The 18,939-nt window shown below is 37.5% G+C and overlaps 4 protein-coding genes and 2 pseudogenes across 10 annotated transcripts; 1 reads left to right on the forward strand and 5 right to left on the reverse strand.

Moving 5' to 3' along the window:
• Positions 1-190: 190 nt before the first annotated feature.
• Positions 191-3,473, reverse strand: LOC104772173 (uncharacterized protein C57A7.06-like; annotated as a pseudogene). Its single transcript, XR_015564371.1, has 8 exons — positions 3,152-3,473; positions 2,838-2,949; positions 2,263-2,744; positions 1,922-2,140; positions 1,501-1,806; positions 757-1,425; positions 540-671; positions 191-437 (listed from the first exon to the last, which is right to left on the reverse strand). The product of XR_015564371.1 is annotated as an uncharacterized protein C57A7.06-like (transcript).
• A 295-nt stretch (positions 3,474-3,768) lies between these two features.
• LOC147940491 (putative splicing factor 3A subunit 1) lies at positions 3,769-5,606 on the reverse strand (annotated as a pseudogene). The gene is made up of 2 exons (XR_015564372.1): positions 4,214-5,606; positions 3,769-4,110 (listed from the first exon to the last, which is right to left on the reverse strand). The product of XR_015564372.1 is annotated as a putative splicing factor 3A subunit 1 (transcript).
• Positions 5,607-6,345: 739 nt separating this feature from the next.
• On the reverse strand, positions 6,346-9,327 carry LOC104708220 (serine/threonine-protein kinase SRK2G). Its single transcript, XM_010424744.3, has 9 exons — positions 8,827-9,327; positions 8,467-8,541; positions 8,285-8,386; positions 8,133-8,186; positions 7,864-7,956; positions 7,629-7,721; positions 7,191-7,295; positions 7,001-7,099; positions 6,346-6,911 (listed from the first exon to the last, which is right to left on the reverse strand). Exons 1-9 carry the CDS (start codon positions 8,944-8,946, stop codon positions 6,588-6,590), a joined length of 1,065 nt encoding a protein of 354 aa, XP_010423046.1. The 5' UTR covers positions 8,947-9,327; the 3' UTR covers positions 6,346-6,587.
• A 1,263-nt stretch (positions 9,328-10,590) lies between these two features.
• On the forward strand, positions 10,591-13,142 carry LOC104708222 (uncharacterized). Its single transcript, XM_010424748.3, has 9 exons — positions 10,591-11,141; positions 11,277-11,479; positions 11,719-11,821; positions 11,944-12,009; positions 12,099-12,272; positions 12,360-12,456; positions 12,543-12,682; positions 12,802-12,862; positions 12,942-13,142. The coding sequence occupies exons 1-7, from the start codon at positions 10,726-10,728 to the stop codon at positions 12,669-12,671; spliced, it is 1,188 nt and encodes a 395-aa protein (XP_010423050.1). The 5' UTR covers positions 10,591-10,725; the 3' UTR covers positions 12,672-12,682; positions 12,802-12,862; positions 12,942-13,142.
• A 45-nt stretch (positions 13,143-13,187) lies between these two features.
• Positions 13,188-15,686, reverse strand: LOC104708221 (pyruvate kinase, cytosolic isozyme). 4 transcript variants are annotated; one of them, XM_010424745.3, is made up of 4 exons: positions 15,530-15,686; positions 14,990-15,278; positions 14,271-14,732; positions 13,188-14,179 (listed from the first exon to the last, which is right to left on the reverse strand). In XM_010424745.3, exons 2-4 carry the CDS (start codon positions 15,245-15,247, stop codon positions 13,367-13,369), a joined length of 1,533 nt encoding a protein of 510 aa, XP_010423047.1. In that variant the 5' UTR covers positions 15,248-15,278; positions 15,530-15,686; the 3' UTR covers positions 13,188-13,366. The 4 variants fall into 4 exon arrangements, with proteins under 4 accessions (XP_010423047.1, XP_010423049.1, XP_010423048.1 ...); XM_010424747.3 differs by having other exon boundaries at positions 15,429-15,540; XM_010424746.3 differs by having other exon boundaries at positions 15,391-15,540.
• A 1,303-nt stretch (positions 15,687-16,989) lies between these two features.
• LOC104708223 (transcription elongation factor SPT4 homolog 1) lies at positions 16,990-18,523 on the reverse strand. 2 transcript variants are annotated; one of them, XM_010424749.3, is made up of 6 exons: positions 18,328-18,508; positions 18,142-18,233; positions 17,784-17,839; positions 17,625-17,679; positions 17,449-17,510; positions 16,990-17,273 (listed from the first exon to the last, which is right to left on the reverse strand). In XM_010424749.3, exons 1-6 carry the CDS (start codon positions 18,415-18,417, stop codon positions 17,128-17,130), a joined length of 501 nt encoding a protein of 166 aa, XP_010423051.1. In that variant the 5' UTR covers positions 18,418-18,508; the 3' UTR covers positions 16,990-17,127. The 2 variants fall into 2 exon arrangements, with proteins under 2 accessions (XP_010423051.1, XP_010423052.1); XM_010424750.3 differs by lacking the exon at positions 17,625-17,679 and having other exon boundaries at positions 18,328-18,523.
• Positions 18,524-18,939: the final 416 nt, after the last annotated feature.

Raw genomic sequence — 18,939 nt, forward strand, 5'->3', positions numbered from 1 at the left:
ACTCAGATAACACTTGAAGTCTTTTAGGGCTTGATGGTTTAGGAAGTTTTCATTAGCCCATACAAAAAGCCTGATAAGAAGCCCAAAAAGGATATAATGTTATCAAATTACGCTAAACCGGTAGTTGAACCAAAAAGCAAATTGTGTCATAATCTCAACCCTTGCTGAACCGAAAATAACCAAGGTGGAGTGGGAAAAAAAGATTGTTGATGAACAAAGGGTTTGAAAACAACAACAAAGCAAAAGTGTTCCCGTTGAGATCAAAAATTAAGTTTGAGAATGCAAAATCTTTGGTCTTTTACTTGGACTTATTACTACTACCCTTTTTGGGTTAATGTTTCTGATGGCCACGAGGGTGTTCTTCATCTACTGTCTCATTCGCATCTTACTTCCTTAAACTTGACAGGTTTAATGATCACCCCAGCTTTCTTTACAACCTGCACACATTAATCGCCAATGGGTTTAAAGAAAATGCAGCATTTTTCGAAATGGGTACACTACTAATGAGAGTTTTAACAAATAAGTAATGAAAAGTTAACCTCAGGTCGGTTTAGATCTCCAACAATAGTTGTGGGGTTAAACTCAGGTCCTATAGGCCTACGCATACTAAGTTCGAAAACTTCCTTGGATGTGTAAGGGAAAGGTAGACTCTTTATATGAAGTTTCTCAGCCTGTCAAGTCATATAGATAATATGTCAGCATGATATTTGGTGGAAGGGATAAGCATTATATATTAAGTGAGACAGTACTAATTACCTTTTTATCGACTTTTTCTGATATGATAACATGTCCGAGACGAGCGTCTTTCCTTGATTTGAGAGCTTGATCTCTCCTTTTCATGTCATCTTCGTGTTCTCTAACCATCCTTTGTGGTAAACCTCTCTTGTTTTGGATATCATTCCATTGTCCCCAACCAGGAACTAGAACCGGTTTCTCGGGTTCAGGAACTTCCTGATTCAGTACCTCTTCCTTATCCTTCTCAAACTCACCAACAACGTCATCACCAGCAAAAGCACGGCTTACAAGCTCTTCTTGACAAGGAATCTCATAGGTTTCCTTTGAACCACATGTCAAAATCCCATCAACCATTTCCTCTGCTTCACTCTCTGAATCATCGAAAGGTACCTCGTTTTCCATTATGGTTTCAGTGTTTCTAGCAGGTGAAGAAGCATTATTATCTATTACAGCCTCTGATTCATTATCTTCCATATCATTGTCACTACTATCACTGTTATCAAAAAACTTGTCTGATTCCTTTTTAGACTCTTTTGGAGCTTCTGCCCCAAATACTCTTCTACCACCAACAACATTAGTGGACTTTTTAGTGTTTTCTGCTCCACCATAGTTCTCCAACTCTTCATACTCCACAATTGCACGTTTAGCTTCTTCTTTAGCTTCCTGGTTTTTCTTTTTCTCAGCCCGAGCCTAACCAAACCAAAAACATGAATGAACGAAAAAGCAGAATAAAATATATTCAAAAGTGTTTTGTTCAAGATTTACCATGAAAGGTAATGACATAAGACCAGAATTGGGGGCTTCATCATCTTCCACAGCTTGAAGTGTCTTCACTTTTGCTTTCGCTATCAGTTCAGAAGCATCTTGATCTGAACCATCGTTCAACTCTGCATCGCTCTCATCACTACTACTTTCATCTTTTGTGGAGTTCATCTTTCTGGACAAAGTAGCATTAATCTGAAGTTGTTCAGATATAGCTGCCCGAGTTCCATCGTATTTCCTATTCAGTCCAAGCCTCAGCATGCGTTTGGCCCATTTTCCTGCGTTTTTGTGCTTTAATGTCATACGTTCCTGCATATATAAGCACATATAACATATGAACAAATAAGACAATCTATCACTTTTTTTTGACAGTGTACGTCTTGATGAAAAAATCTGTGAAGTGAAGAGGAAAGTGTAGACTGACCTCTACTCGTCTAATCTCCTGCTTCTTAGCCTCTTCTTTAGCCATTGCTGGGTCCATCAATGCTCCAACCCCTGATTTATTCAGATCTTTGTTTTTAAGGCGATGATAAGTTTTAGACTTAATCTTCTTGATTCGTTTACGTTTCAGGTCAACACGGAAAAGCATGCTCCTCATCTTAGCAATGCGGTCACGTTTCTTGATGTGATCTTCCATATATATCTGCAACGTATCAAAATTTAATCCAAACAGTTACATCAGATATTCGTTACGTTCAGTGCCAGATAATTTATAAGTCAAGTAAGCTGCGGAGCAGGGAATGAACTAGAGATCACAAAACTTGCCTCGTTCAATTCAAGAAGCCTAGTACCATCTTCTTTGTGAGCCTCCCTAACCTCATTATCGTCTAATATAGAAGCCATTCTCATCTCAAAGACATTCCTGGGCTGAAATTGTGATGCTATTGCACCAACCGTAGAGTATCCAGCATTGACATCTTGGTTAAAGCAAATAGTTGGTGCCTCCCTATTCCTCTTTACCAGAGGCACCCACTTACTCAACTCCTCGTCAAGTAGTCCTTTCACTACACTCCGTTCCAGTATTTCTCGTTCTGGCTTTGGCTGAGGAGCATGGACAAGAGATTGAGTATCTTTTTCCATCCGGAAGATACTCTCGCATAGTTGGCTAGATCCAGGTAGTCCTTGAATAGGATTTAAAAGGTGTTCCATTGTGGTGATGGATTTACCCTCTAGAACATCACGGGTAGGATTGAATTCAGACTCTGGATATGGTTCAGTGAAGAGTACATGTTTTCTCTTACTCTCTCCTGAAAACGAAAAAAAGTTTATATATTACAGCTCACAAATGCAATGAATAGAAGATAAAAGCAAGACTCTGTCTCAAGTTTGAGTGTCAATACCTTGAAAGGCTGCTCTTGGGATTCCAGTGACAGCTTCCAACATCCGTGGATGTCTACCATCATCATCATCATCATCATCATCATCATCATCTTCTGACTCCACGTTTTCATCCTTCGTTGAAATAAAGACAATTTACAAGTTAGTCTCTATCTCGATTAGAAGAGGCAGGCAATCCAAATTAAACAACTTTTTAACCTAAATTATTACGTGTTATCCAAACAACTCTTAACCTAAAATCAAACTCCTACAGTGACGGCGATAAGAAACACAATCGAATCGACCGCGGAATATTAACTAAGGGAACAAAAAAAACCTTGAATTCCTTGTGAAGGACGAAGTCGTAGTTGTCAACGGGGTCGTAACGGTTGTTTTTCCTGGATTCCTCTTCAGGCACACCTTCTTCGTACTCGTACAAATCGCACTCATCAAAATCAATCTCAGCGTCAGAGTTCAAAAGACGTTTCTCATTAGCAATGATCTTGAGTATTGAGTTCGGCAAGTGAGGTCCTGATCTCCTCTTCTTTGCATTAGCTAGGTTTTTGAAACTAGATTTCCTCTTCTCTCCTCCCATCTTGACTCTCTCTGTTTTTTTTTTTTTTTTTTTCCAACTAGTCGCGATTTTGAGACAGAGACTTTCCTAGGGCTTGTTGCTTCTGACCGACCAAGTACTGAAATAGACGGTCTGAGTGGTCTAGTTTTTAATTAGGGTTCGACTCGTTTCACGCAGCTGTAATCAATACGGTTTGCAAATTACTAATAAAAATATAACGCAGCTGGCTATATTTCTAAGCTTTGTTAGAGAAGAATTGGATTAATTAGGCTAAAACCTTTGATTGGTTTTGAGATTTTGAGTGCGGTTTGATAATGTAAGGCTAATTTATTAGTTATTTTTCGGCCTCAGAAGTCAGAACTAGTAGGCGATCCAAAACAAGCTTAAAAAGCCACTACATATAGTTTTTGACCACCAAGTTTAAACATTAGTAGTAAAGAATAAGAGTTTAAGAGATTTGGAAAAGTATTTTCCAATTACATCAATGCTCGCAGAGACAATGTTAGGATTTCTCCTGCTCCCACGTTGTAATGTGCAAGTGACTTGTTGTCCTTTAACAACCCGGCTTTCCCACTTAACTCCTGTTTCTTCACTGGAATGTGTATCTCCCCAGTTATTTTCTCCTTCAAACTTGCCACATTTTCCAATAACGACTCCACTGTGATCTCGATGACTAGTCCAGCGCCGATGCTTGGAACAGAAACCCTGATTGTAGAGGAGCCCTGAAAATTTATGACTGCTAGTTAGATACAAGTCAAATTAAGCCAGTTGAAATAAACAAAAAGAAGAAAACAAAGACAGGTAAAAGTGTGAAGAAAACATTACCGGATGCTGTGCAAAGAACTGGTCTTCTGGAACAAGTGCTGACTCACGCTTCTCTGGCTCTGGTTCCTCAGGTAGAGACAGTGGTGGAGGAGGAGACGACATTACAGGCTTAGTATTAGGTGTGGCAGGTGGCATCCTCTTTTGAATCTGATTCTGTTGTACATGTTCTAGTAGTGTTTCCAGTTTCACCAGATTTGGAATGAGTCCAGGTGGTGGTGGTAGCAACACGGTCCTCTCCACGTTAGCAAAATACTCAAAGGCACGCAAATCATTCATAGCCATCTCCACTCCGTCCTTCTCCTTTTCAGGAACTTGATCAAGAAGCTTGAAGAAACCATCAAGAACTTCCTCCGTAGCATCATCAAAATTCGTGATATACTTTTGGTAAGTCACCAGCTTTTTGGAAGGCACCAACACATTTGAATACCCGATAACAAGCTTGAGGAAACAACGGTGCCTGCTGTCAGTTGGCTTAAAAAACTCAAACAGAGGATTCTCATACACTCTCTTCGTCAGTGCCCTTCGAAAATACATCCCATAAACAGACACAAACTGCGCTGTGAGCTTGAAAATATTAAACTCCTTGGACCTTGCGGGTGATAGTGATCCCTGGAGGAAGGAATGCGAACTTGATAGGTGGAGGCTGAGGCATATCTTTGAAACCGAAACGACGCCAGCATTTTGGTGCTGGAGCGTCAGGTTGGATATCCTGAGCATCATCGTCATTCTGAGTAAGCTTTTGCTGGCAAGGACCGGAGCTCTTGACTCTTGCTTCATTCACATTACTGGCCATGTTACTTGTTGGTAGTACTTCCACTTTCACCAGATTTGGAACAAGTCCAGGTGGCAACACGGTCCTTTCCACGTTAGCAAAATACTCAAAAGCATGGAAATCAGTCATAGCCATCTCCACTCCGTCCTCCTTCTCTTTCTTTTCAAGAAAATGATCAAGAAGCTTGAAGAAAGCATCAAGAACTTCCTCCGTAGCATCATCAAAATTCGTGAGATACTTTTGGTAAGACATCAGCTTTTTGGAAGGCGCCAACACATGTGAATAACCGATAGCAAGCTTTAGGTAAACACGGTGCCTGCTGTCAGTTGGTTTTAAAAAACTCAAACAGAAGGTTATCACACACTCTCTTCTTCAATGCCCTTCGGAAATACATGCCATAAACAGACACAAACTGCGCTGTGAGCTTGAAAATATCGAACTCCTTGCGGGTGATAGTGATCCCTGGGGGAAGGGATGCGAACTTGATAGGTGGAGGCTGAGGCATATCACTGAAACTGAAAGGAGACCCTAGATTGCAGCACTTTGGGCGACAAGAACCTGAGCTCATGGACATCGCATCAGCGACCTCGGATCTCTCATTCTGCGTAGAGGACATATATATTTTCTTTGTCTACAACCAGAAACAAAAAAAACAAAACAAAGAAACATTCAAATCAGATTCGCTAGACTAACAATTTGTAACCTAAATAAATAGCCCCAGCAAATTAACAATAATCAAATCCACTGAATTAAACGCATAGATAAATTCATGAATATATATCCCCATGGGAGAAGGCGAACGATCGCACCTTAATTGGGAAGGAAACAGCAGCTAGAAGCCTAGAACCGCCCTGACGTCTGAGTAGAGGCTTAGAACGAACGGCTTCGAGATCTAAAGCTTGGAAATCGACAGCACAAGGAAACGAAGAAGAACCTTTCTTGCTTGAGAAGAAATAAACTTTGCGCTAGCTAAGGCTTCTTTATATAGACCTTGAGGTATTGAGGTATTTAGTACAAAGTCACCTGACCAATAGTAACCTGCCACATGGACATTGTTTCCAAATTTAATTAAATAAAGTCACCTGACCAATAGTAACCTGCCACATGTAAACGATTCAGAATTTGATCAGATAAAAGCTAACCTTATTTACAAGTTTACAAAGTTGTCACTTATATCTCTTTGATTGATGTTGAGATTTTGAGGATTGCGGTTCGATAATTTCGATGGCATAACATCTTTGTTTTACCACCACCATGGTACTCTCGTTGTTCTGGGTTGCTACTTGTTAGCAAATAGAGTTTGAGAAAGGCTTGACAAGTTCAGTTAGAGTCACAAATTCATGCTATGTTTGCAGTAGTATTTGAAAAAGATTACCTTTGTATGATTCATAAATATAACGAAACGATTTGTATGATTCATTTCTTACGAACAACAATTGACAAAACGACAACGACATCAAATCTAAAAGTGAACCTGCACGTAGCTTACAGCCTTCGGCTTTCAGAAATATGTCTTTTTTTACCAGAAGCAAGTCACCAACGCACCAAACAGTGTTCATAAAGAAGAAAATAAGTATGAGAAACAGAGCAGTTTATTTCTTCTTAAGCTTTGTCAGACTCTTGACAAGACTGTGCCTCTTTGACATGCTTCTCATACTCGTCTTCTTCATCATCTTCTTCTTCTTCCACTTCAGCTTCAACATCCTCTTCCTCTTCATCTTCTTCATCAGCTCCTGAGCCCGAGCTTTTGACAGAAGGTGGAGCTGGATTCCTTGCTTCTCCAACTATCTTCATTATGTCCTCTACGCTTTGAAGAGAGAAGCTCGTGTCTCTCTTGTAATACGCTGCTTGAGCCGACTCCAGCAGCTCCTTTGGCAAATTCTTCAAGTACCATGGATGATTCTTGATCTCCTTAAGCGTGATTCTCTGTCACGAATATTATTGACAACAATCAGAACCGCAAAATGCATCTTCCTCACAATATCTATAGCTTGAAACTGGAATAGTTAAGGCACCTTAGCAGAGTTAGTGACGAATATGCGAGAGAGAAGGTGTTTGCATTCCTGAGATATGTGAACATAGTCCGGGATCTTGTATTGTACAGCCATTATGCGCTGCAGAATAACATTTTAAATTGTTATATTATTGAGACACTTGAGCAATAAGAAGAGGAGTTAATTAGAACTGTTGAATGGTATTAGTTACTTGGATTGTTTTCCTGAAGTTCTTTGGATCATTAGGGTCCTCAAACGGGTAAGCTCCAACCAACATGACGTAAAGGGTTACTCCACATGACCACACATCCGCGTGCTACAAAAACACAGTCATATGAGTGCAAATGCCAGTCTATATGCTCTATGACAATTATGATTATAGAGACTGACCTATAAACATCCTACCCATATCGACTATCACCCGTCAAGTTTTAAAAATTAAGACCCTAGGCTTGGACATTGTGCAGAGACTGGTCCATTTAAACCTAATTAGAAGTATAATAACTGAAAAGTTTATAACATCAATCTTAGAGCAGTCTAAACTTTATTACCTCATAATTTTCCCTTGATGACACAATTTGCTTACTTTGACAACCAATCATGCATAAATGGGCAAATTGATATGTATAAGAAGGCATGAGCAGTGTACCTTGCCATCATATTCTCTCCGTGAAAGAACTTCAGGTGCTATGTATGCTGGAGTTCCCACAGTCGATTTAGGCCTTGAATGTAGTATAGATGACTACACAGTAGAAGTAAAATAGAAAACAGGACAAGATCATAAAAATCAAGACGAGTGAACAGATAATACTTTTGATTTGAAACAAACTAATCAGGATTGAGACAAACTGCGCAAAGAAGAAGGGAATGAATAGAGTGCAGACCTTAGAGTAACCAAAGTCACATATTTTCAAAAGCGGAGCAGGGCTCCCATCAAGCAATGTGTTCTCAAGCTTCAGGTCTCTATGGCATATTTGCTGCACAGAAGCAAAAGAGAGGGGAAGGTTACACAAGAACGGAGGCATTAAAGTCCAAATCTCAAACAAAGAATCTGGGCGGCAAAACATCAATAGCTCTCCATAAAATGCCTAATTAGGCACATAGCTTTCCTTTACAGCTAAATGAAAATGGGAAGAATTATATACATACATACCAAGGAATGGCAGTAGTCTACACCACAAATCAGCTGTTGAAAGAAGTACCTAGCCTGAAAAGTGAAAAAGATAAAAATCAAACCAAAAACTCATACAAGCACATCAAAAAAAAAAGATCAAAGTGTAAGACTTTAGAAGGAGAAAAGCGCACCTCAGCTTCACTGAATCTACCAGCAGTGCAGATTCGATCAAAGAGCTCTCCTCCAGAAGCATACTCCATCACAATAGCAAGATGAGTAGGTGTCAGAATCACCTGGAACCAAATCAAAATCAGATCCCAAGACAAACTCTCTCTTGATAAGGGCCACAGAAGGAAAAAAAAAAGAGACTTGCCTCCTTGAAGCGGATGATATTGGGATGCTTAAGTGATCTGTGATTGATAATCTCTCGCGCCACGTTCTCATCTATCTGCATAAACCAAACAATCCACAAATTAATCATCATCATTTAAGTATGTTGTTATGAAAAAGCCCCAATTTCTAAAAAAAAAAGAATCTGCAAACTCCTTAAAAAATGTCTAGCAAAAAAGACTCAGATTTTCCTGAAAACTCCTTCAAAATGTCTAGCAACAAGACTTCAAATCATGATTCTGATCATACCAACTGAGCTAAAAAGTGAAACTTTTAAACCCCAAGGTCCCCAATTCAAAACTTGAATAACCCAGATAGCAAAAAGACAGGAAAAAGCCCAAACCTTGCGGCCTCTCTCGATGTATTTCATGGCAACGAGCTCTTTGGTGTCCTTGTGTCTGAGAAGCCGAGCCACACCGAAATTACCAGAACCCAGATCCTTGACAACATCATACTTGTCCATTTTCCAAAATCAACAACCGTAGGGATCGGAGGTGTCTAATCTATCAGCTTAGTAAACGATTTGGAAAAGGGGGATCTGAGCAAATTCCATCGATAAGAAAATCGTGAGATCCAATACACACACACACACGACACACCCATCTGCGTGTGTAATGTATGTATGTATAATAATATCCGATGGAGCCGTAAACGTAGGAGTTAGTAAATGGATTGGACCACGTGGAGGATCTACTCGAACTCCAATGATCTAATAAAGCTTGTGATTGGAGTGAGTCCAACGGTAGCTAAAGCTACAATTTCATCTCTTACATTCGCCGACATACATTAACAGTTTATAAAATTGTATAAACCGTAACAAAAGCTCAAAAGTATTTTCTAATCATTGTCAATTGAGAATAAATTGCGTTTATGGGAAAAAAAAGAGAGGTTATTGTGTTATTTATAAAGATGTGGGGTCTCATAAAACGAGTCAAAATCTTCCAGAGATATAGTCTGTATATTACTACAGAAGCATTTTCTTGAAAAAATTGATGTGTAGTCATCACAGAATTAGAAACACATTTAACAAAAAAAACCCTTAAATTTTTTACTTAATTACATCAACATGCCATTATATTTAAAAAACAATTAACTGAATAATAATTAGATATATTATTAATTTTCACACAAATTTAAATATCACATATTAAAAATAATTAAATAATTACATACTATTTTAAGTTAAAATTTCACTAAAATTTACTTACAAATATACAAGTCAAAGTTATATTATTAATAAGAAATAACTTAAAAAGGCTATAAAAACATATAAAGTTAATAAAAATAAAGAACATACAACTTATTAAACATATAACTTATTAACAAAATCATATAAAAATTTTATTTTTTAAGTTAGTATTATTACCATAATAATTTAAATAACAAGCTTTCAATAGTTATTATAATTAATTATAAAAATAAAAATATATTACCCATGAATTATCTCCAACTCATTAAAGGAAACTTAATTCCCAATAAATATAGATTTATATATATTCATAAATAAATATAATAATGACAACAAATTAGGGGATATCATGATGTGTGATTATTTATATATATCTAAGTATGTAAACTAATTAATCTCAACATTTAGTGTGATTATTCATTCAAAAATGGAAATATTGATAACTGAATAGGAATATATATTCTAATTCTACATTAATATATGTGTTATTAAAAAGGAATGAGACAATAACCCTTATCATTATAAATAAACTTATTATCCAAAAAAATCATAATATATTTAAAATGAGTGATTATTAGATTATGAAAAATTGTTATAGTTACTCGATTAACCATAAATATAAAATTTGATTTTTAAAACACACAAAAATATATATTTCCATAAATTGTAATATTTTATAAATATTTTATTTACTACGTTCACATAATTCACGGGTGAAATGTATTCTTACACATTTAAAGATTTCATGGAAAAACATATTTTTTACATGAAAAAAATGCAGTTTTGAATAAATAAATAAAAACTTTAGTTATGTATTATGTTTAACACAAACAAAGGTTCTAAAATAATAATTTTACTTATAATAATATTCTTTAAATCGATTTATCCCGGACATAGTAGTGCCCTTGTTACTAGTATATATTTATTTATCCGCAAGACTCCATCTTTGAAGATCTATCTTATTAACACTTCGAAGTGTAAAAAGCTCAACTTTGCGGACAAAATTAGGGTTTCAAGCTGAGATTTTTTTTTTACTTGTGTAACACTGAGATTATGAGTAAAGCTTCGGTGATTCTATACATCACGGTGGGGATCTTTGTGCTCTTCCTCATCTCTTATTCCCCGAAGAAGAGGAGTGACTACGATCACCACCATGGCGGTCACAACCAACATCACCGTTTAAAACTCCGGTCTTCTTTCAATTTCAAACCTACTCGTCACGATCCGGTTCCGTTTGATCCTCTCGTCGCTGATATGGAGCGCCGCCGTGAGGATAAAGAGTGGGAGCGGCAGTACATTGGGCATTCTCATCCGGAGCTTGTCTCTCATTCTCAGAAGAAAACAACCAGTGGTGGTCATGAACATGAACATGAACATGCACCTGGTCACGAGTCACAGCCTGAGTGGGAAGACTTCATGGATGCTGAGGATTACTTGAATAATGAGGACAAGTTCAATGTCACTGATAGGTTTGGTCTTCAATTTCCAAATCTTTTGAATTTGATTGCTAATTAAAAAATGTATACTTTTGAAAGTTTCGATCTTTATTTCACTAAAGATCCAATTTTTGTAAGGGAGGAGTTTGATTGATTGGTGCTTTTCAGGTTGATAATGCTGTTTCCGAAGATTGATGTTTCTCCAGCTGATGGGTTTGTGACGGAGAGTGAATTGACTGAATGGACTATGCAGTCTGCTGCCAAGGAAGTCGTTCACAGGACTCAAAGAGACATGGATGTTCATGATAAAAACAAGGATGGTTTCATTTCATTCTCTGAGTATGAACCACCGTCTTGGGTCCGTAATTCGGGTGAGCTGCAGTTTCCTCTTTCTTCTTTTGAGTTTCATTGAGTAATTTGTGGGCTACTTGTTATAGTCATACAGAAACATATGTCTTGGTAGATCTTGTTATTCGGTTTTACCTCTTCTGCCTATGAACCATATAATCCTTCTCATCTGTTTGATTGCAATTTGCAACGGGTTTTAAGTAAAGAATCTCACTTTTTATCTCTTTAGACTGCGAGCTGACTTGGTTATAATTTTAAACAGATAATAATTCCTTTGGCTATGACATGGGCTGGTGGAAGGAGGAGCATTTTAATGCATCAGATGCAAATGGTGATGGACTGCTGAACTTAACAGAGTTTAACGAGTAAGCGTTTTCTTTCTTGTGTAGATTAAAGCAACCGAGCTGTTTCAGATTTTGGTTAATATACTATCACTTTTTTGTTTTTGTTCTCACAATGCTCTTGCGGGTTAATTTTTTTCATTTAGTTTTCTGCATCCTGCTGACACCAAGAACCCTAATTTGCTGCTATGGTTATGCAAGGAGGAAGTAAGGTAATGTACTGTGATCATATGATTATTTCTGAGGAACCCTTCTTTTAGCTGACTCTTTATTAATGGGTTCTTCTCCTTCCCTCTCCCAGAGAAAGAGATTCAGACAAAGATGGTAAGATCAGTTTTGAAGAGTTTTTCCACGGCCTCTTTGACACTGTAAGGAACTACGAGGAAGATAATCACAATTCTACGCATCCTTATCATGACTTGCCTGAAGGCCCGGCAAAGCAGTTGTTTTCTCAGCTTGACAAAAATGATGATGGGTTCGTAATTTACGAATTCACACAACATGATTACCATTTCCATTAATATCAGGCATCCCTTAACATTTTACTCCCACTTGTCTACAGGTACCTATCAGACGTTGAACTACTTCCCATTATCAGTAAAATCCATCCTACTGAGCGTTATTACGCAAAACAACAAGCTGATTATATTATATCTCAGGTACGTAGCGTTTAAAACAAATGGTGTATTTTAGCTGTTAAATTGCTCGATCTTACATTGATCTCTCTTTTCCTGATCTTTTCTAGGCGGATTCGGACAAAGATGGACGTTTGACTTTGGCAGAGATGATTGAGCATCCATACGTCTTCTACAGTGCCATTTTCGACGAAGATGACACTGATGATGATTATGGCTACCACGATGAATTCCGCTAGTTTTACAATGAGTAAGCATCTGCCACAACCCTGAAAAACTATTCCTATTGAATCTGTCGAAGAATGTCCTAATTGAATCTGTCGAAGAATGTCCTAAGTTATAACGCTAACCGTTATTCTTCAATAACAGAGGAAGAAATAACATCAAGCTCAATTCCATATAACTTCAAGGAACATCCCTCGCCAAACAGGTGACCTCAATAACATCAGGCGTGGTTAATCTTTTATACCTTTGTTCTTGTCGTTCTTACGGCTTTTCTTATACTGCAGAGTCCACCACGAATCTCTCCCACGCAGATCATCTGGTGATTTAGAAGTTAGAATAGTATTTATGATTTTAAACGTTAAAGGAACATACTTTTCTTTGAATCTTGTTCAATCGTTATAGATGGCTTTCTCGATGTTTGTATCTTTTACTTACTTAACACCTTTAAAGCTTAATCTTTTATAAGCAAAGCTTATGAAGAGAAACAGTGTATACATGCAAAAGGTCAGCACTGAGCCATAAGAAGCAGATTTTGATCCGTAATCTTGAAATAATAAATAGAACAAAAGGGAGAGAAAGGTTACAGAGATTCAGGAGCTACTGTGACCTGTTTTTTTCTTATTTCATGCTACAAAGCAAATTCTCAGTCACGATTACCAACAATCACCAGATGCAAGATTTTTTGTGATTTTGATAGAAGTTTGAAATCTCACTTCACCACACAGATCTTAATAACAGAGGCAGCTCCAATACGGTGCAACGCCACAATTGCATCACCACGGTTGCATAGTCCTCTCTGTGTAGCCGACTTCAGAGCAGCCTCAATGATAACTTCCGTGGCTTCACTATCGGTTGCCTTTGCAGATCCTTCAGCTAACATAGGGATAAGACCTCTGTATATGAGACTGTGCCTTGCAGGTGACTCGTCACTACAAGCCCAGTCAAAGGAGTCAGTGGTCATAACCGGGACAACCACTGACAGAATCGGAACAGCAGGTCTGTATTTAGCCACGAGATTAGCGGTTGAACCTCCACGTGTCAACACAATGATGAGTTTTGCCCTGGCTTTGTTAGCAGTCCGTACAGCGGATGATGCAAGACTCTCGAGTGGGCTCATTGGAAGCGGAGTTGCTCGGATCATCTCCTTAAAGATTGTGTTGTAATCAAGGGAGCTTTCAGCTTCAATGCAGATCTTAGCCATGACTTTCACAGCTATTTCCGGATAAGCTCCTGCTGCACTCTCACCGCTTAGCATCACACAGTCCGTGCCATCAAGAACAGCATTTGCAACATCTGTGGCTTCAGCTCGGGTTGGCCGAGGTGATTTGATCATTGACTCCAGCATCTGAGTGGCTGTAACCACCGGTTTACCCGCAAGGTTACACTTGTAAATCATCAATTTTTGAGCCAAGAAGATCTTCTCGATTGGAATCTCCATCCCGAGATCACCACGAGCAACCATGAACGCATCTGTTTCACGCAATATCTCATCAAAGTTTAGCACTCCTTCCTGGTTCTCAACCTACAAAATCCAAACCCAAGAAAGAAAAGAGTCAGATTCATGCCTATATATACATGAAATGCAAATGCCATAAGTGGAAATTTTTGAATACCTTGGACATCAACATTATGCTTTTAGCATGGGAACCAAGAACCTTCCGGACATTAACAAGATCCGAACCTTTGCGGACAAAAGAAAGAGCAATCATGTCGATGCTGTTCGGAACACCCCAACCGAGAATATCTTCAATATCTTTATCTGTCAAAGTGGGAAGATCAACAACAACACCGGGAAGATTCACGTTCTTTCTCTCACCAAGCATGGCCGAGTTTTCACACCGGCACCTAACTGTTCCAGACTCGGGATCACATGACAAGACAGCTAGACTTATGCTTCCATCAGCACAGAGTATGGTGTTGCCAGGCTTCACATCCAAAGGCAGCTTTTTATAGCTCATGGATATCGTTGACTCATCTCCTTTAATATCATAATCAGTGGTTATAGTAATCTCTTGACCTTCCTTCAGTTGTATAGGGTTCCCATCTTTCAAGAAACCAGTACGAATCTCAGGCCCCTGCGAAATCAACAAGCGAAATCATAAGCTGACAGTCTCTAAAATGACGAATTCACATAGTACAAATTCCATGATCTAGCCATATTCTTTGAATATACATAGAATCTCTAACGATAATAACCAAACACAGTACTAAGGATTTAACATTTTTAAATTACGAGGTTAAAAGCAAGAAAAACCAAGTTGACTTTTAGGTACAAACTAGATCGAAAATTATGACAAGAGAATCCAATTCACAAGATAAGTTTTTAATTAACCTTTGTATCAAGCATGACAGCAGCAAGAATGCCGGTATTATGCATAGCGGTACGGAGGTTGTCGAGTGTCTCTTGATGGTACTCATGGCTTCCATGTGAGAAGTTGAAACGAGCCACATTCATACCAGCTCTCAAAAGCTTTTCGATCATAGAAACAGTGCGAGAAGCTGGTCCTAAAGTGCAAACTATCTTTGTCTTTGGGATCCTCCCATCATTAGGTAGCTCCTTCAGAATCCCTTCTATGTCTATGTTCGACATTTTTCTTTATAAGATCTCTTCTCGTGTTTCCCTACAATGAAAAGATAAAACAATTCAGCGCCATAATTAAACAACTCAACAATAAAACAAGCGTAAGAATCGAAATTTCCCGTAATATCTAGACCGAGATCCCATATTTATACCAAACTAGAAAGTACTGAACTGAAGAAAAGAATCGAACATAAGTTTCAAGATTCACTCGTTTCACAGATTCACTCAACCAAACATAGGTTTGTAGGAACCAGAGTGTCTGAGAATTGGAGAAGAAGAGTGAGACTTTACCTAAGCTCCAGAATCTGGATCTGTTGTCGTGTCGGAGCGAGAACCCTTGTTTTTTTGGCTTTGACTTGGGTAATGACTCTGGCTGGTTTTGGAGTAAACGAAGTTGGTAGCGACCGCCACGTGAACTCGAATTTAAAATTAATAAGGATGTTTTTCTAAATCCAGTTTGTATTTTTCTATTTTAATAACAAAAAAAAATTGCATTTGACCAACAAAAAAAACAAAAATTAAATTAAATTTCCATAATAACAAAATCTAATATTTGTGCCTCTTGCCCAAAACAAAAGGCGAATAATACTTTTTATTTGAGTTAAACATTTTAACAATAACAAAAAGTATGTTATACATTTAATAATTTTTTATCAGGTTAAAAAATCTCAATGTCAAGATATGATTATTATAGACAAAAATAATTGTAATACGCCTTGAATATACTGAACGCCTTCATTACTTAATGTCAATGCACTTCGCTTTGGTGTTGATAATGTACTTGATGTTAAGTAACTAAATTAATTATGCACGTTATGTTCATGATTACTCTAGCAGAAGAATATGCCTTTTGGATCGAAAGATGTGATTCTCAATTCTTGAGTATGATTTGTTTGTTTTGTATCCATGAATTTATGGGTCTATATTGTTTTCGTATAAAGACAAATAAATACAAGCCTTTTTCACATTTTCCCCCATAGTTTTTCTTTAGGTTTTGTGCAAAAAAAACCCTCTAAGTAGTTTTTTTTTGCAAGAAAACCCTCCAAATCAAATAAATGCAAATCAATATTGCAATCTCAAAAGTCACCTGCAATATAACCCTTCCATGTATTGATGACGTGGCAACTTAAAAATCTTACAGTTTTGAAATTAAAAAAATGGCAAGATGTTGCCATTTATTTATAAATAAAAAAATTAAAGAACAAAAATCTTAAATTTTGATATGCATAGGTTTTGAGTGATGCGAAGATATAAACAAACAAAGAAAGAACAAATAATATTTTTGTTCTTTAATTTTTATTTATAAATAAATGGCAACATCTTGCCTTTTTTTTTTTCAAAACTGTAAGATTTTTAAGTTGCCACGTCATCGATACATGGAAGGGTTATATTGCAGGTGACTTTTGAGATTGTAATATTGACTTGCATTTATTTGATTTGGAGGGTTTTCTTGCAAAAAAAAAAAACTACTTGGAGGGATTTTTTTTTGCACAAAAGCCTTTTTCTTTTGGTTCTTTGGGACTTTCAATGGTCATATTCCTAAAACCAATATATATGTCTCTCTTTGTTTCCCTCTTGGAATGAAGAAGGAGCCATTTCTTCAACACTTTTGCTAGGTGTTCTATTTACTGCATAGTTGACATTTTTGTCTTTAAATTATTGGTACCACAATTTTTTTTTTTTTGCTAGGTGTTCAATTTAAAGTAGTTCATTTTGTTAACGGAAATCATATAATGAACTCAATATCACAGGGGACAAAAGAAAATCCATTTCATAATTGATAAATAATATAAATTATCTTATCTTCCGGAGGTGAACTACACAAATGAGTTTGGCAAGATAAGTTATTGTTAACAATAAGAGGATCAGTAACAAAGTGCATAACTAAACTACTTCAATTCATAGCTTCCATCGGACTCAGTCTTCTTGAAACTGACGACGACTTGCAGAGATGCCAATATGGAGACACTTGATGGAAAGGGATTCAAATGCGTTTGGGCGGAACATACTGTACCTGCACTTCTTGGCATATGAACTGCCAGCAGATATCCATCACATACATGTGAAAAAAGAAACAGTCAGTATGAAATCAGATTGTGTATTTTAGGATCCATGCTCTTATTTGAAAATCCAGAGCTTATTATGTCGTGGAGCCTTGAGATCTCTTCTTAGGTTTCTAAAGGAATTGGCATAGAAGTAAATAAGTTTACCTGCATTTCCTCTGGGAGTGCCTCTGAGACAGCAAGAGTGTAGCAACCAGGAGCAAACTTCCCTGAGAACAAGAAATTTCAAAAGCGTTAGATGTATTTCTCTCTTAAAGAAAGCTGACAATATTAGAAAATACAACATCAAGCCACAAACACACAGACATCTGAATGCAGCTTACCGCTCAAACGGGTGTAGACAAAAAGATATAATTAACGTAGCAGTAATATCCCCATCTATAAAGTATACAAAAGAACAAGAGACGGAAAGAAGAAGCTAGTAAGCTCGAAAAGAGAATTCAATAGTTTGAGTGAAATCAGGAAACAGAGCTGAAACATACCAATTCTTAGCCATCTTGCAGCCCAACTTCTACGTGGATCCATCATAGAGATTATACTGCGAAATAAGACATGAATCAACACTACTACCACTATCTCTGTAGCTTTTTAACAACTCACTGTGCTTAAAGGAGCAAACTCTAGGTCAATTCCACTGTAACTTTACAATGTTAGACCGATTCATCCAAAATAACAATTTCAAGAACAACAAGAGATTAAAAATTTAAAACACGCATCAGTATTTATCAGTTATGTTACATCCTAATTAAGCAGAGACTACCACCAAGTTTATCCATGTCAACCACGAGTCGAACAGTGAGTGCACAATCAAATTGATGAAAGCAAGGACTCGAATTGTACCCGTTGAAATTAGGGGTGGTAACATCGACGATACGTTCATGATCGTCTTCCATTTTGAAGAAAGGACAATTCTCGCACCCAGAATCCCTAAACTGTTTGGATAAAACCAGATCATACATACAAAACATATTCGTAGGAGAGAAGAAAACATGCAACCACAGAGTGAGAAGGAGAAACAATATATACCTGATCGTAGGTCTTGACGAGGCGACATCGAAGACAAGCCCTAAGCTCGTGACCGAAACTCGTCGGAATCTGTGCAGGCGCTTCTCCCATTGTTGTTAAATGTCTTCCAAAAATCGCCACACCTCTTCAGTTTCTTTTCTCTGATTCTTGTCCAAATATCGAAAATTTTGTTCCGAACGAGGAGAAAGATGTCTCCGTCTCCGTCTTTTTAGTAACGTACCATATATGTGGGCCTTAACCAAGCAAAGAGTTGTACAAGTTATGAAATTATTGGGCCTTAAATTGTAAGCCCATTCATCTTCTTTAGCGTTTATCTTCGGCAACAAGATGAGTTTTTAAGGTTTACGTTGTCGTCGGCAACAAGACGAGTTACAATCATTTATCTCCTAGTGACGTGCATAATTTAGATTCGACTCTTTTTTTTTTCTTTTCTTTTCATTAACCTTATATATTCTTTGTACAAGCAAAATCGTGTGTATCATCTTTGTCGTGTTTGGGTAATTTTGTACTACGAACGGAATCACATAACCATACCATACGATCATTCATTAAAAGTCTCTTTCGAGTTTCCCAAGTTTGTTTTTTTCTTTCCGGCTTTTCAGATGCAATGCA

This window comes from Camelina sativa, chromosome 8 (assembly GCF_030686135.1).
Source record: "Camelina sativa cultivar CO46 ecotype springtype chromosome 8, ASM3068613v1".
Classification (NCBI taxonomy): Eukaryota; Viridiplantae; Streptophyta; class Magnoliopsida; order Brassicales; family Brassicaceae; genus Camelina; species Camelina sativa.